This window comes from Pristiophorus japonicus, chromosome 22 (genome assembly GCF_044704955.1).
Source record: "Pristiophorus japonicus isolate sPriJap1 chromosome 22, sPriJap1.hap1, whole genome shotgun sequence".
NCBI lineage: Eukaryota > Metazoa > Chordata > Chondrichthyes > Pristiophoridae > Pristiophorus > Pristiophorus japonicus.
Genome location: NC_091998.1, coordinates 57,813,921 through 57,827,633, shown reverse-complemented (window position 1 = coordinate 57,827,633; position 13,713 = coordinate 57,813,921). Strand labels below are relative to the sequence as shown.

Here is a 13,713-nt window from a genome sequence, read left to right as displayed (position 1 = left end):
GATCTGGGCGCAAGGTCCTGCACTGAATCTGCAATTGGTCCTCACTGTTTTTAGGCGGACCCAACGGCTGCCTGAAGTCAGTGGTGGCTCAATTTTAATAAGCAAAGAAGGGTCCTGCGCCTATTTCAGGACCCTTCTGCAAAATGCATGAAAAAACAAGGTGGAGCATGCGCCGTGGAAGCTTCGACTAGTTTTTCCAGTTCTACACCGGTCTCAAGGGATCGCTCGATGTCGCTGAAGAAATGGTTGGGTAAGTTTTTTTACTTCCTCTTCTGTGGTGTGTGGAGCAGCAGGAGTGCTTCTCCCATTTCCACTGCACTACTGTGGACCATTGCTGGCTCTCCTGCATTTCCTCTATTTATTGGGGCTCGTGATGCTCCCTGAGCAGTGACAATCCTCAATCTCTGTCCTCTTGGTCCCCATTTGCCCATCAGTGCAAACAAGCTTACACTGTTTACCAGCAGTAAGGTTCCCAGATTTCACACCCCTTTACCGCTCTCACCATCACTCCTAATCACCACATTGCTGCTGCTCCTGGCTCTGTATAAAATGCTGGGCCCAACACTCACCCAAACTCCCACCCCATTCTTCTCTTCCCCTCGATCAAGCCCCAATCCCCGACTCCCAGTTTATCTCTCTCCCTCTGCCCCGAGCCCCAATCTTCCTACTGCCACTATTCCCAAACTCAGTCTCTGACCACCATACCCCCGCCCCCCTCCTCCCCCAGAGTTCCGATATGAATCTCCTGACCCTCAATCTCAGTCCCCTGACCCCACTAGTCCGGATCTGACACTCCACATGTGTGCCAGTGCAGGTGACAGCACGGAGCGGGGCCAATGCTGTGGTGTGAATTATAAAAAGCATAGTTTTCCTAGGTCATTAGAAACAAGCCCTTGGAGATTGGTGTCCCATCAAGACACATGGCAACCTTAAGCACGGCACACATGGGCTGGTGAGCTGTATGTTTGAAACGTCTGCTCTAGATATACGATTACGGGCCTTCCAGAAATCCCCTAATTACTGGATCACACAATGTTCCCAAAATCAGGCGAGGTGGGCACATTAACGGTTAAGCTAATAACGCACTGCTGGAATAACTTCCAATTGTGGCCCAATAAGAAAATCTACCCCAGTGCCTTTTCACATGTGCGCTTTAATGCTCCATATTCTAAATAGCACAACTGACTCCAATGGAACTGATTGCATGATATTGTGCTGCTGGTATTCGGCATCAACCTGTTTATTCTGTGTACATGTTAGATTGCTCAGAAGTGGCTACACTTCTGGTCAATGAATCTCAGCAAACCTACGGGCCAAGCAGATTAAGCAATGCCAGTGGCACACATTTACATTTGCTGCCATCCCACATCCGTGAAAGTATGTAAATCACCGTGTTTATATTCAAAGCTGTCTCCTGAGGCAGACCAGATACAGTACAATATAAACAAACATATCAGATAAGTCTGCTTTTTGGCTGCTCTCTAGAATACTTGCACCATAAGATTGCAATAATTTTAATATCCCTCATAGCGACATTAATGAGGTTTGATATTCTCCAAATTGATAAGTATGGTTAAGTGTAAATACCATATGAAACAAATGTGAATTTTGGTGCCTGGCCCGGTGGGTTGCTCCACTGCCTTAGCACTGTAACCACCCAGTTGCTTCAGTGTCTAATCTCTAAGGATATAGCAACTGATGTAAAACACATTTCACGGTGCAAAGCCTTACCTGATCTGGCATGGAGTGTCCAAGGGGCTTGTCAAGAGTCATATTTGGGATGTCTGGTGGGTAGGACAGTGGTGGTCCGTGCATAAACTCATTAATGGATGTGTTGGTAGAATTGCCATGGGGAAAATCAGGAAAGTTCCCCGGCCCAGAATAAACAGAATCTGTTGAAAATAAGAAGCAGTGCTATCACCAGAGTTTCGGGTATTACAACGAAAACACACTTAACCAAATACACCTCAATGTTGTGTGATACTGTTCATTCACCCTTCAAACTGCTCCCACCCCAATGATAGGCTTGTATCAACCAGTGCTTCACTTAGTGTTATACAACTCAAAATACTCTCTCCAAGCAGCATACAAAACTATGCAGGGAGACAGAGGGAAACAAAAAGGAGACAAAAGCAAAAGACAGAAAGGAGATGAGGAAAAGTGGAGGGCAGAGAAACCCAAGGCAAAGAACAAAAAGGACAAAGGGTGTTAAAAAAAAAAGCCTGAAGGCTTTGTGTCTTAATGCAAGGAGTATCCGTAATAAGGTGGATGAATTAACTGTGCAAATAGATGTTAACAAATATGATGTGATTGGGATTATGGAGACATGGCTCCAGGATGATCAGGGCTGGGAACTCAACATCCAAGGGTATTCAACATTCAGGAAGGATAGAATAAAAGGAAAAGGAGGTGGGGTATCATTGCTGGTTAAAGAGGAGATTAATGCAATAGTTAGGAAGGACATTAGCTTGCATGATGTGGAATCTATATGGGTAGAGTTGCAGAACACCAAAGGGCAAAAAACGTTATTGGGAGTTGTGTACAGACCTCCAAACAGTAGTAGTGATGTTGGGGAGGGCATCAAACAGGAAATTAGGGATGCATGCAATAAGGGTGCAGCAGTTATAATGGGTGACTTTAATATGCACATAGATTGGGCTAACCAAACTGGAAGCAATACGGTGGAGGAGGATTTCCTGGAGTGCATAAGGAATGGTTTTCTAGACCAATATGTCGAGGAACCAACTAGGGGGGAGGCCATCTTAGACTGGGTGTTGTGTAATGAGAGAGGATTAATTAGCAATCCCGTTGTGCGAGGCCCCTTGGGGAAGAGTGACCATAATATGGTGGAATTCTGCATTAGGATGGAGAATGAAACAGTTAATTCAGAGACCATGGTCCAGATCTTAAAGAAGGGTAACTTTGAAGGTATTAGGCGTGAATTGGCTCGGATAGATTGCCGAATGATACTTAAGGGGTTGACTGTGGATGGGCAATGGCAGACATTTAAAGATCGCATGGATGAACTACAACAATTGTACATTCCTGTCTGGCGTAAAAATAAAGAAGGGATGGTGGCTCAACTGTGGCTATCAAGGGAAATCAGGGATAGTATTAAAGCCAAGAAAGTGGCATACAAATTGGCCAGAAATAGCAGCGAACCCGGAGACTGGGAGAAATTTAGAACTCAGCAGAGGAGGACAAAGGGTTTGATTAGGGCAGGGAAAATGGAGTACGAGAAGAAGCTTGCAGGGAACATTAAGACGGATTGCAAAAGTTTCTATCGATATGTAAAGAGAAAAAGGTTAGTAAAGACAAACGTAGGCCCCCTGCAGTCAGAATCAGGGGAAGTTATAACGGGGAACAAAGAAATGGCGGACCAATTGAACAAGTACTTTGGTTCGGTATTCACTAAGAGGACACCAACAACCTTCCGGATATAAAAAGGGTCAGAGGGTCTAGTAAGGAGGAGGAACTGAGGGAAATCCTTATTAGTCGGGAAATTGTGTTGGAGAAATTGATGGAATTGAAGGCCGATAAATCCCCAGGGCCTGATGGACTGAATCCCAGAGTACTTAAGGAGGTGGCCTTGGAAATAGCGGATGCATTGACAATCATTTTCCAACATTCCATTGACTCTGGATCAGTTCCTATCGAGTGGCGGGTAGCCAATGTAACCCCACTTTTTAAAAAAGGAGGGAGAGAGAAAACAGGGAATTATAGACCGGTCAGCCTGACATCGGTAGTGGGTAAAATGATGGAATCAATTATTAAGGATGTCATAGCAGCGCATTTGGAAAGAGGTGACATGATGGGTCCAAGTCAGCATGGATTTGTGAAAGGGAAATCATGCTTGAAAAATCTTCTGGAATTTTTTGAGGATGTTTCCAGTAGAGTGGACAAGGGAGAACCAGTTGATGTGGTATATTTGGACTTTCAGAAGGCTTTCGACAAGGTCCCACACAAGAGATTAATGTGCAAAGTTAAAGCACATGGGATTGGGGGTAGTGTGCTGACGTGGATTGAGAACTGGTTGTCAGACAGGAGTAAATGGGTACTTTTCAGAATGGCAGGCGGTAACTAGTGGGGTACCGTAAGGTTCTGTGCTGGGGCCCCAGCTGTTTACATTGTACATTAATGATTTGGACGAGGGGATTAAATGTAGTATCTTCAAATTTGCGGATGACACTAAGTTGGGTGGCAGTGTGAGCTGTGAGGAGGATGCTATGAGGCTACAGAGCGACTTGGATAGGCTGGTTGAGTGGGCAAATGCATGGCAGATGAAGTATAATGTGGATAAATGTGAGGTTATTCACTATGGTGGTAAAAACAGAGAGACAGACTATTATCTGAATGGTGACAGATTAGGAAAAGGGAAGGTGCAACAAGACCTGGGTGTCATGGTACATCAGTCATTGAAGGTTGGCATGCAGGTACAGCAGGCGGTTAAGAAAGCAAATGGCATGTTGGCCTTCATAGCGAGGGGATTTGAGTACAGGGGCAGGGAGGTGTTGCTACAGTTGTACAGGGCCTTGGTGAGGCCACACCTGGAGTATTGTGTACAGTTTTGATCTCCTAACCTGAGGAAAGACATTCTTGCTATTGAGGGAGTGCAGCGAAGGTTCACCAGACTGATTCCCGGGATGGCGGGACTGACCTATCAAGAAAGACTGGATCAACTGGGCTTGTATTCACTGGAGTTCAGAAGAATGAGAGGGGACCGCATAGAAATGTTTAAAATTCTGATGGGTTTCGACAGGTTCGATGCAGGAAGAATGTTCCCAATGTTGGGGAAGTCCAGAACCAGGGGTCACAGTCTAAGGATAAGGGGTAAGCCATTTAGGACCGAGATGAGGAGAAACTTCTTCACCCAGAGAGTGGTGAACCTGTGAAATTCTCTTCCACAGAAAGTTGTTGAGGCCAATTCACTAAATATATTCAAAAAGGAGTTAGATGTAGTCCTTACTACTAGGGGGATCAAGGGGTATGGCGAGAAAGCAGGAATGGGGTACTGAAGTTGCATGTTCAGCCACGAACTCATTGAATGGCGGTGCAGGCTAGAAGGGCCGAATGGCCTACTCCTGCACCTATTTTCTATGTTTTCTAAAACAGTTCAAGTTAATATAAACATTTCACACCCTGCATTACACTGTACTGAAATCTTGGTGACATTAAAAAATACACTTTGGAATGTGTGTAAACGTTCTAATTGATAATTGGTTCTTGATTTTATATTTGCCCAATGTATAGAATTAACGAGATGACGTCATTTGCAGCCTCGACTTAACTGTAAACAACCTATGATGCTGGGCATTATCACAAAGAGGTGGGTCTCACACAGCCCCAGATCGAGCCCATTCAGGGACTTTTCTGTCAGATATTCTTCTGGGAGGCCCCAAGCAGAAGCAGGCAGTTTGCAAGGAAGATGTAACTAGATACCACCTCACTGCTGATTACACAACATCACCAGTGGGCTCCAAGCATGTTGCTCCCTTTTGGTTGCAACTGAATGTGCACCATGGAAAAGAAAATGTGTTAAAACCAGTAATAAAAATAAGTCCTTTCAGTCAGCACGTGCATGCCTGCCTTGCTGTAATACACCCTCATATCACCATGGATGTATTATGGGAGACCTACTAGTAATTGATAAAACAATAGAACTCTTATTTGGAATAAAATTCAATGGGGGAGAAGTGTGTGTGGTTTGCGCCACGCATTGGTGCCACGAGATGAGCGCTTTAACGCCACCTAATACTAAAATCTATTAAAATCGGATGTGTAAGTTGATAATGAAGAAGAAAGCTGTGGACTGCGGGAAGATATCAATGAACTGGTCAGGTGGGCAGAACAGTGGCGAATGGAATTAAATCTGGAGAAGTGTGAGGGAATGCATTTGGGAAGGGCTAACAAGGAAAGGGAATACGCATTAAATGGTAGGACACTGAGAAGTGTAGAGAAACAGAGGGATCTTGGAGTGCATGTCCACAGATCGGTAGCAGGCCAGGTAGATAAGGTGGTTAAGAAGGCATACGGAATGCTTGCCTTTATTAGCCAAGGTAAAGAATACAAGAGCAAGAGGGTTATGTTTGAACTGGGCCACAGCTGGAGTACTGCATGCAGTTCTGGCCACCGCATTACAGGAAGGACGTTATTGCACTAGAGAAGGTACAGAGGAGATTTACGAGGATGTTGCCAGGGGTGGAGAATCTTAGCTATGAGGACAAATTGGATAGGCTGGGTTTGTTTTCCTTGGAACCGAGGAGGCTGAGGGGAGACCTCATTGAGATGTATAAAATTATGAGGGGCCTGGATATAGTGGATAGAAAGGGCCTATTTCCCTTAGCAGAGGGGTCAACAACCAGGGGGCATAAATTGAAAGTAATTGGTAGAAGGTTTAGAGGGGATTTGAGGGAGAAATTTATTCGTGCAGAAGGCTGTGGGGGTCTGGAACTCACTGCCTTAAAGGGTAGTTGAGGCAGAAACCTACACCACATTTAAAAAGTAATTGGATGTGTTATGTATGTAACTTTGTAATACTTGCCACCAGAGGGCACGGCTGTTGGAATCCTAATGGTCACCTGCACACACATGCAGGGCCAGTATAAAAGGTTGGCTGCCATGTTGTTTAGGCACTCTGGAAGTCTAAGGTCACACTAAGTTTAGCTCACAGTACTCAGCCTCGTGGAGTTCTTCTATTTACAACAGGATGTGCACTTGAAGTGCCGTAACCCTGCAGGGTTACGGACCGAGAGCTGGAATGTGGAATTAGGCTGGATAGCCTCTTGTTGGCCGGCACGGTCACGATGGACCGAAATGGCCTCCTTCTGTGCTGTAAACTTCTATGATTCTATTCTATGATTAACGCCGGTTCCAGCACCACACGCCAAATCATTGCTGATAGCACTGCCGCTGAACACGATCGCCGGGGACCTTGCCATTACGGAGATCGTGACGTCAGTGAGTGTGCTGCGCTCACTTGACGCCCAATCTCTCAACTTCATTACAGCCAATGAACTTATCGGCTGGAGAAAACAACGACAGCTTTAGGTGACGCGCAGCAGCAGGAGGCCAGCGACGTTATTTAAAGGGATCATCACCAATCACTCGGACCCGACAGGTTTTTGAGGATTAAGTGGCTGCTACTTCCTGCTACTGGAAGAGTTTTCTTTATTCATTTCAAGGTTCTTTGGTATCAGGAATTGTTGTGGCAACTCCATAATTATTTCTGAAAAGCTTCAACCGACACTTGCTAAAGTCATGGAGGCTGTTCTGGCAGTGGACCTCACCCTCCAAGATCTACGGTGGAGGCAGCGAGACCATCGGCCTTCCAGACGGGCTGTCTGTTACTGGCTCAAAAGACTCAGAATCCCATGAATGAAACCCCAGGTCCCCGTAGCTCACCAAATCCCTATCATACAATCACTGTCTCACGCCATCTCACAGCATCCTCCTGGGCACAAAGGTGAAATGAGAGACCACAAAATATTCCAAGCACAATTAATAAATTTATCTATAAACATATTGCACGTATCACATGAATTCTAATAACTAATGACCCTTTGTGCCTGTCATAGTTGAATAGGTGTCATTGTGTACAAGATGTGAGAGTGTTGATCGGTAGAGATTGTTGGTGGGTGAGTGCTGGGGGTGTAGTGCATTGAGCAGTGTATGAATCTTGTGGTACAGATGATGGTATATAGCAATTGTTGAAGCCTTCATTCACCCTGACCACCCATGTGAGCTATTAAGCTTGTTCCTGCACTGCATGGGTCCTGGGGATAACAGTGCTGCCCGTGATGTGGTGTGTCAACTTCCTCCACATAGTCCAGCAGACTTGTGGCCTCCTGCCAGCTGGCCAGGACTGCCCGCCTTCTCTCCACCAAACCAATGCCTTCAAAGCTTCACCGGAAAACCTCCGGGCTCTCTCCCTGGGGCAGCGATCTGCCATCAGGATTTGTAAATAAGTCCTCCTCCTTCTCTTTGACCTTTTATGGCAGCTGCACACCCAACAATTCTGAGAATGAGGTGCTGCAGCATTAATGAACCTCCCCTTTAAGTAGTGAAAAAAGCCTGTGGCAATCATTACTTGCTTTTAGTCTGCCGCCGATATTTGATCCATCTTTTCAGTGTGACGCCAGTAAGCTTAGGTTTTTAGACGAGAATCATGACTGCAATCATATGAATGAGAAGTGAGGATGTATTTTGCATGCAGCCTAGACGATTTTCAGCTGGCATTTTTTAGTCTAAACACTGCCCATTTCTTGGTTGGAACAAATTTCTAGCCCAATGTGCTACATAAGTTTACAAAACATAATATAAGAAATAGGAGCAGGAGTCGGCCATTTGGCCCTTCGAGCCTGCTCCACCATTCAATAAGATCATGGCTGATCTTCTACCTCAAATCCACTTGCCTGCACTATCCCCATATCCCTCGATTCCCTTAATATTCCAAAAATCTATCGATCTCTGTCTCTGCGGTAGAGAATTCCAAAGATTCACCACCCTTTAATTGAAGGAATTTCTCCTCATCTCAGTTCTAAATGGCCGACCCCTTATTCTGAGATTGTGATCCCTAGTTCGAGACTCCCCAGCCAGGGGAAGCATCCTTCTTGCATCTACCCTGTAAGAAGTTTGTATGTTTCAATGATATTACCTCTCATTCTTTTAAAATCTAGCGAATATAGGCCAACTCTACTCAATCTCTCTTCATAGGACAATTCCCTCATCCCCGGAATCAGTCTGGTGAACGTCCGTTGCATTCCCTTTATGGCAAGTATATTTCCTTAAGTAAGGAGACCAAAACTGTACACAATACTCCAGATGTGGTCTCACCAGGGCCCTGTATAACAGCAGTAAGATATCTTTCCTCTTATACTCAAATCCTCTTGTAATAAAGGCCAACATACCATTTGCTCTCTTAATTGTTTGCTGTACCTGCATGTTAACTTTCAGTGATTGGTGTACAAGGACACGCAGGTGCCTCTGAACAGCAACATTTCCCAATCTCTCACCATTTAAAAAAATACTTTGCTTTTCTATTTTTCCTACCAAAGTGAATAACTTCATATTTCTCCACATTATATTCTATTTGCCATGTTCTTGCCCACTCACTTAGCCTGTCTATATCCCCTTGAAGACTTTTTGCATCCTCCTCACAACTTACATTCCCACGTAGTATTGCATCATTGGTAAACTTGGATATATTATATTTGGTCCCCTCATCCAAATCATTGATACAGATTGTGAATAGCTGAGGCCCAAGCACTGATCCTTGCGGTTATAGTGTGCCAACCCGAAAATGACCCGTTTATTCTGACTCTCTGTTTTCTGTCTGTTAACCAATCCTCAATCCATGCTAGTCTATTACCTCCAATCACATGACCCTAATTTTGTTTCATAACCTCTTGTGTGTGACACCTTATCGAATGCCTTCTGAAAATCCAAATACACCACATCCACTGGTTCCTCCTTATCTATTCTGCTAGTTACAACCTCAAAAAACCAACAGTTTGCCCAACATGATTTCCCTTTTATAAATCCGTGTTGACTCTGCCCAATCTTTTTATTATTTTCTAAGTGTCCTGTTACCACGTCCTTAATAATAGATTCCAGCAATTTCCCTGCTACTGATGTCAGGCTAACTGGTCTGTAGTTCCCCATTTTCTCTCTCCCTCCTTTATTAAATAGTGGGGTTACATTTGCTACCTTCCAATCTGCAGGAACTGTTCTAGAATCTATGGAGTTTTGGAAGATGACAATCAATGCATCCACTATCTCTATAGCCACCTCTTTCAAAACCCTAAGATGTAGGCCATCAGGTCCAGGGGATTTATCGGCTTTCAGTCCCATTAATTTCTCCAGTAGCATTTTTTTTACTAATACTAATTTCTTTCAGATCCTCATTCTTCCCTAAATACCCTTGGTTCTCCAATATTTCTAGCAAGTATTTTGCTGAGTCTTCCATGAAATCAGACAAAGTATGTTCAATTTCTCTGCCATTTCCTTATTCCCCACAATAATTTCTCCTGTCTCAGCCTGTAAGGTACCCACATTTACTTTTGCTAATCTTTTCCTTTTTACATACCTATAGAAGCTTTTACAGTCTGTTTTTATGGGCCCAATTTTGGCCATGACTTGCTCCAATTTTTTTGGAGTAAGTTGGTTTTTCTGGTGTAAGTTAAAAAATGCCATTTTCCCCAATAAACTTGCTCCAGAGTAACTCAGTTAGGTACGATCTTTTTAGTTGAGTTTTTTTTCCAAAAGGGGGCGTTCCCAGCCACATACGCCAGTTTTGGCCATTTATGCCACTTTGGCCAGCTAAAACTTACTCCAAATCAACTTAGGTCAGCGTATGTGGCCAGCTCTGAAAAACATTGCGGGTAGTTAAGAATTGGGCGTCAAGACTTACAAAGCACTAAACAAAGACCAAAAAGTAATAAGCAATTAGTTAATAAAAAATAGAAGGAAGCTGAGGACCTGCACTAAGATTTACAAAGCACCAAACAAAGCACAAAAAGTAATAATTAATCAATAACAAATAAAAAATAGAAGTCCTACCTTCATGCCAGAAACAACATTTTTTTTTTTTTTTTTAAAAAGTCCCCCCCCATATCAAAACTCAACCCCCCCCTCTATCAAAACTCTCCTCTTCCCCCCCCACCCACCGCCCCCCACCCCCAATCAAAACTCTCCTCACTAAACAAAGCACAACCATCAATAAATAAAAAATAAAAAATAAAACTCAAGTCCTACCTCAGCCCGGGAAGTCAGCGGGCCGGCCGGCCGGTGTGGGAGGCCACTCATCCGGGGATAGGGGCTGCGAGCATCCGGTCCTGCTCACAGTCCAGAGGACATGCTGGGAGAGCGAGGAGCATGTGCACAGCTGCCGGCAGTGTTTTCTGCGCTGGGCTGTTGCTCCGCCCCCCCACTGCACTATGTATGCCACGCTAGGACACGGGAGACTCGGCACAGCGGGCAGGATAGGGCCACTTTTTTTCGGCACCATTTCCAGCATGCAAGGTCGGCGCATTTAGGGTAAGTGCGCCGAAAAAAGGGGCTGGGGAAAATTGGGCCCATCGTCTCTCACTCGTCTACTCTCATATTCAGTTTTCCCTTTCTTTATAAATGTCTTGGTCCTCTTTTGCTCAGTTCTGAAATCCTCCCAATCCTCAGGCTTACTGCTCTTTTTAGCAACATTATGGGCCCAAGTTTCCACATGATTTGCGCCTGATCTTTTAGGAGCAACTGGTGGAAAACGGACTCTCTTAGAAATTGCAATTCTCCACATTTTTTTTTCTGCAGTTCTAGTCAGGTAGAACAGTTTCACTTTGGAACAGAATTTTTTCTTCAAAAGGGGGCGTGTCCGGCCACTGACGCCTGATTTCAAAGTTTCCACAGTGAAAACGTACTCCAAACTAACTTAGAATGGAGCAAGTGAAGATTTTTGTAGAACTGAAAAAACCTTGTCTACACATTAAAAAATCAGGCGCAGGTTACAAATTAGGCGTCCAGAACGAGGTGGGGGGGAGGGGGGGAAGGGAAGTCATTAAATTCTACAATAAATCCTTATTTATACTTCTACAAATATTATACAAATAAATCCAACCTGAATAAACATTTATAAGCAAAGAAAAGATTAAATAAACCATCTTCCTACCGGTGTGAAAGTGCTTCAGTCAGCTCAGCGGTGTGGCGTCGTTCCCGCAAACGGGAGGGAGGGAGGGGCAGTCGGGCAGTAAGCAGGCAGCAAGCAGCCTTCCACTTGAGGTGGAAGCCTTACAGTCAGCTCAGCGGTGTGGCGTCGTTCCCGCGAACGGGAGGGAGGGAGGAGGCAGCCGTTCCCGACGGCGGGCCGGGGGTGGAAGGAGGCAGTGAGAAGGCTGCAGGAAGCCTCAGAAGTTGAGCAGCCATTCCCAACAGCAGGGGGGGGGGGGGGAAGAGGCCGTCGGGAAACGGCTGCCTCAACTTCTGAGGCTTCCTGCAGCCTTCTCACTGCTGCAAGAAGCCTCAGTGCTGATCATGGAAGGGCAATGTGCTTTTATTAAAAAATGTTCAAAAATAAAACGGCTACAAAGAACTACAAAAATGGCCGAGTGCCAATGTTTCCTTCACACTGCGCGTGCGCGAACGCTCCAACACGCAGCGTTGCCGGCACGAAAAAAACGAATTTAAATGGTACCCGCCCCCTCCCACGTACAAAATCGGCGCGAGTGGTAGGCTCCGCCCCCCTGGGCGCCGCGCCAAGCAGACATGGAGCTGCAGGGCGCTCCAGAATCGCGCATTTTTTTTCAGGCGCCGTTTTTGGCGTGAAAAACGGGCGCCCAGCTCAGAGGGGCGCCCGTTTTGTAGCGTGTGGAAACTTGGGGCCTATAAGCCTCTTCCTTTGATCCAATACTAATTTTAACTTCTCGTTAGCCATGGTTGGACTACTTTTCCTGTGGGGTTTTTGTGCCTTAAAGGAATGTATATTTGTTGCAAATTATGTATTAACATAGAAACATAGAAAATAGGTGCAGGAGCAGGCCATTCAGCCCTTCTAGCCTGCACCGCCATTCAATGAGTTCATGGCTGAACATGCAACTTCAGTACCCCATTCCTGCTTTCACGCCATACCCCTTGATCCCCCGAGTAGTAAGGACTTCATCTAACTCTCTTTTGAATATATTTAGTGAATTGGCCTCAACTATTTTCTGTGGTAGAGAATTCCACAGCTTCACCACTCTCTGGGTGAAGAAGTTTCTCCTTATCTCGGTCCTAAATAGCTTACCCCTTATCCTTAGACTGTGACCTCTGGTTCTGGACTTCCCCAACATTGGGAACATTCTTCCTGCATCTAACCTGTCCAAACCCGTCAGAATTTTAAACGTTTCTATGACGTCCCCTCTCACTCTTCTGAACTCCAGTGAATACAAGCCCAGTTGATCCAGTCCTTCTTGATAGGTCAGTCCCACCATCCCGGGAATCAGTCTGGTGAATCTTCGCTGCACTCCCTCAATAGCAAGAATGTCCTTCCTCAAGTTAGGAGACCAAAACTGTACACAATACTCCAGGTGTGGCCTCACCAAGGCCCTGTACAACTGTAGCAACACCTCCCTGCCCCTGTACTCAAATCCCCTCGCTATGAAGGCCAACATGCCATTTGCTTTCTTAACCGCCTGCTGTACCTGCATGCCAACCTTCAATGACTGATGTACCATGACACCCAGGTCTCGTTGCACCTTCCCTTTTCCTAATCTGTCACCATTCAGATAATAGTCTGTCTCTCTGTTTTTACCACCAAAGTGGATAACCTCACATTTATCCACATTATACTTCATCTGCCATGCATTTGCCCACTCACCTAACCTATCCCAAGTCATTCTGCAGCCTCATAGCATCCTCCTCGCAGCTCACACTGCCACCCAACTTAGTGTCATCCGCAAATTTGGAGATACTACATTTAATCCCCTCGTCTAAATTATTAATGTACAATGTAAACAGCTGGGGCCCCAGCACAGAACCTTGCGGTACCCCACTAGTCATTGCCTGCCATTCTGAAAAGTACCCATTTACTCCTACTCTTTGCTTCCTGTCTGACAACCAGTTCTCAATCCATGTCAGCACACTACCCCCAATCCCATGTGCTTTAACTTTGCACATTAATCTCCTGTGTGGGACCTTGTCGAAAGCCTTCTGAAAGTCCAAATATACCACATCAACTGGTACTCCTTTGTC

At 45.2% G+C, this 13,713-nt stretch overlaps 1 protein-coding gene across 3 annotated transcripts in view; it reads right to left on the bottom strand.

Annotated features, from left to right (window-relative positions):
• The window catches only part of LOC139235052 (zinc finger MIZ domain-containing protein 1-like), a 293,638-nt gene that overhangs the window by 39,906 nt on the left and 240,019 nt on the right, over positions 1-13,713 (bottom strand). For all 3 annotated transcript variants that reach the window (XM_070866173.1, XM_070866174.1, XM_070866175.1), the window contains one exon: positions 1,732-1,892. In XM_070866173.1, the coding sequence (XP_070722274.1) occupies positions 1,732-1,892 (161 nt within the window). The remainder of the gene's footprint in view (positions 1-1,731; positions 1,893-13,713) is intronic.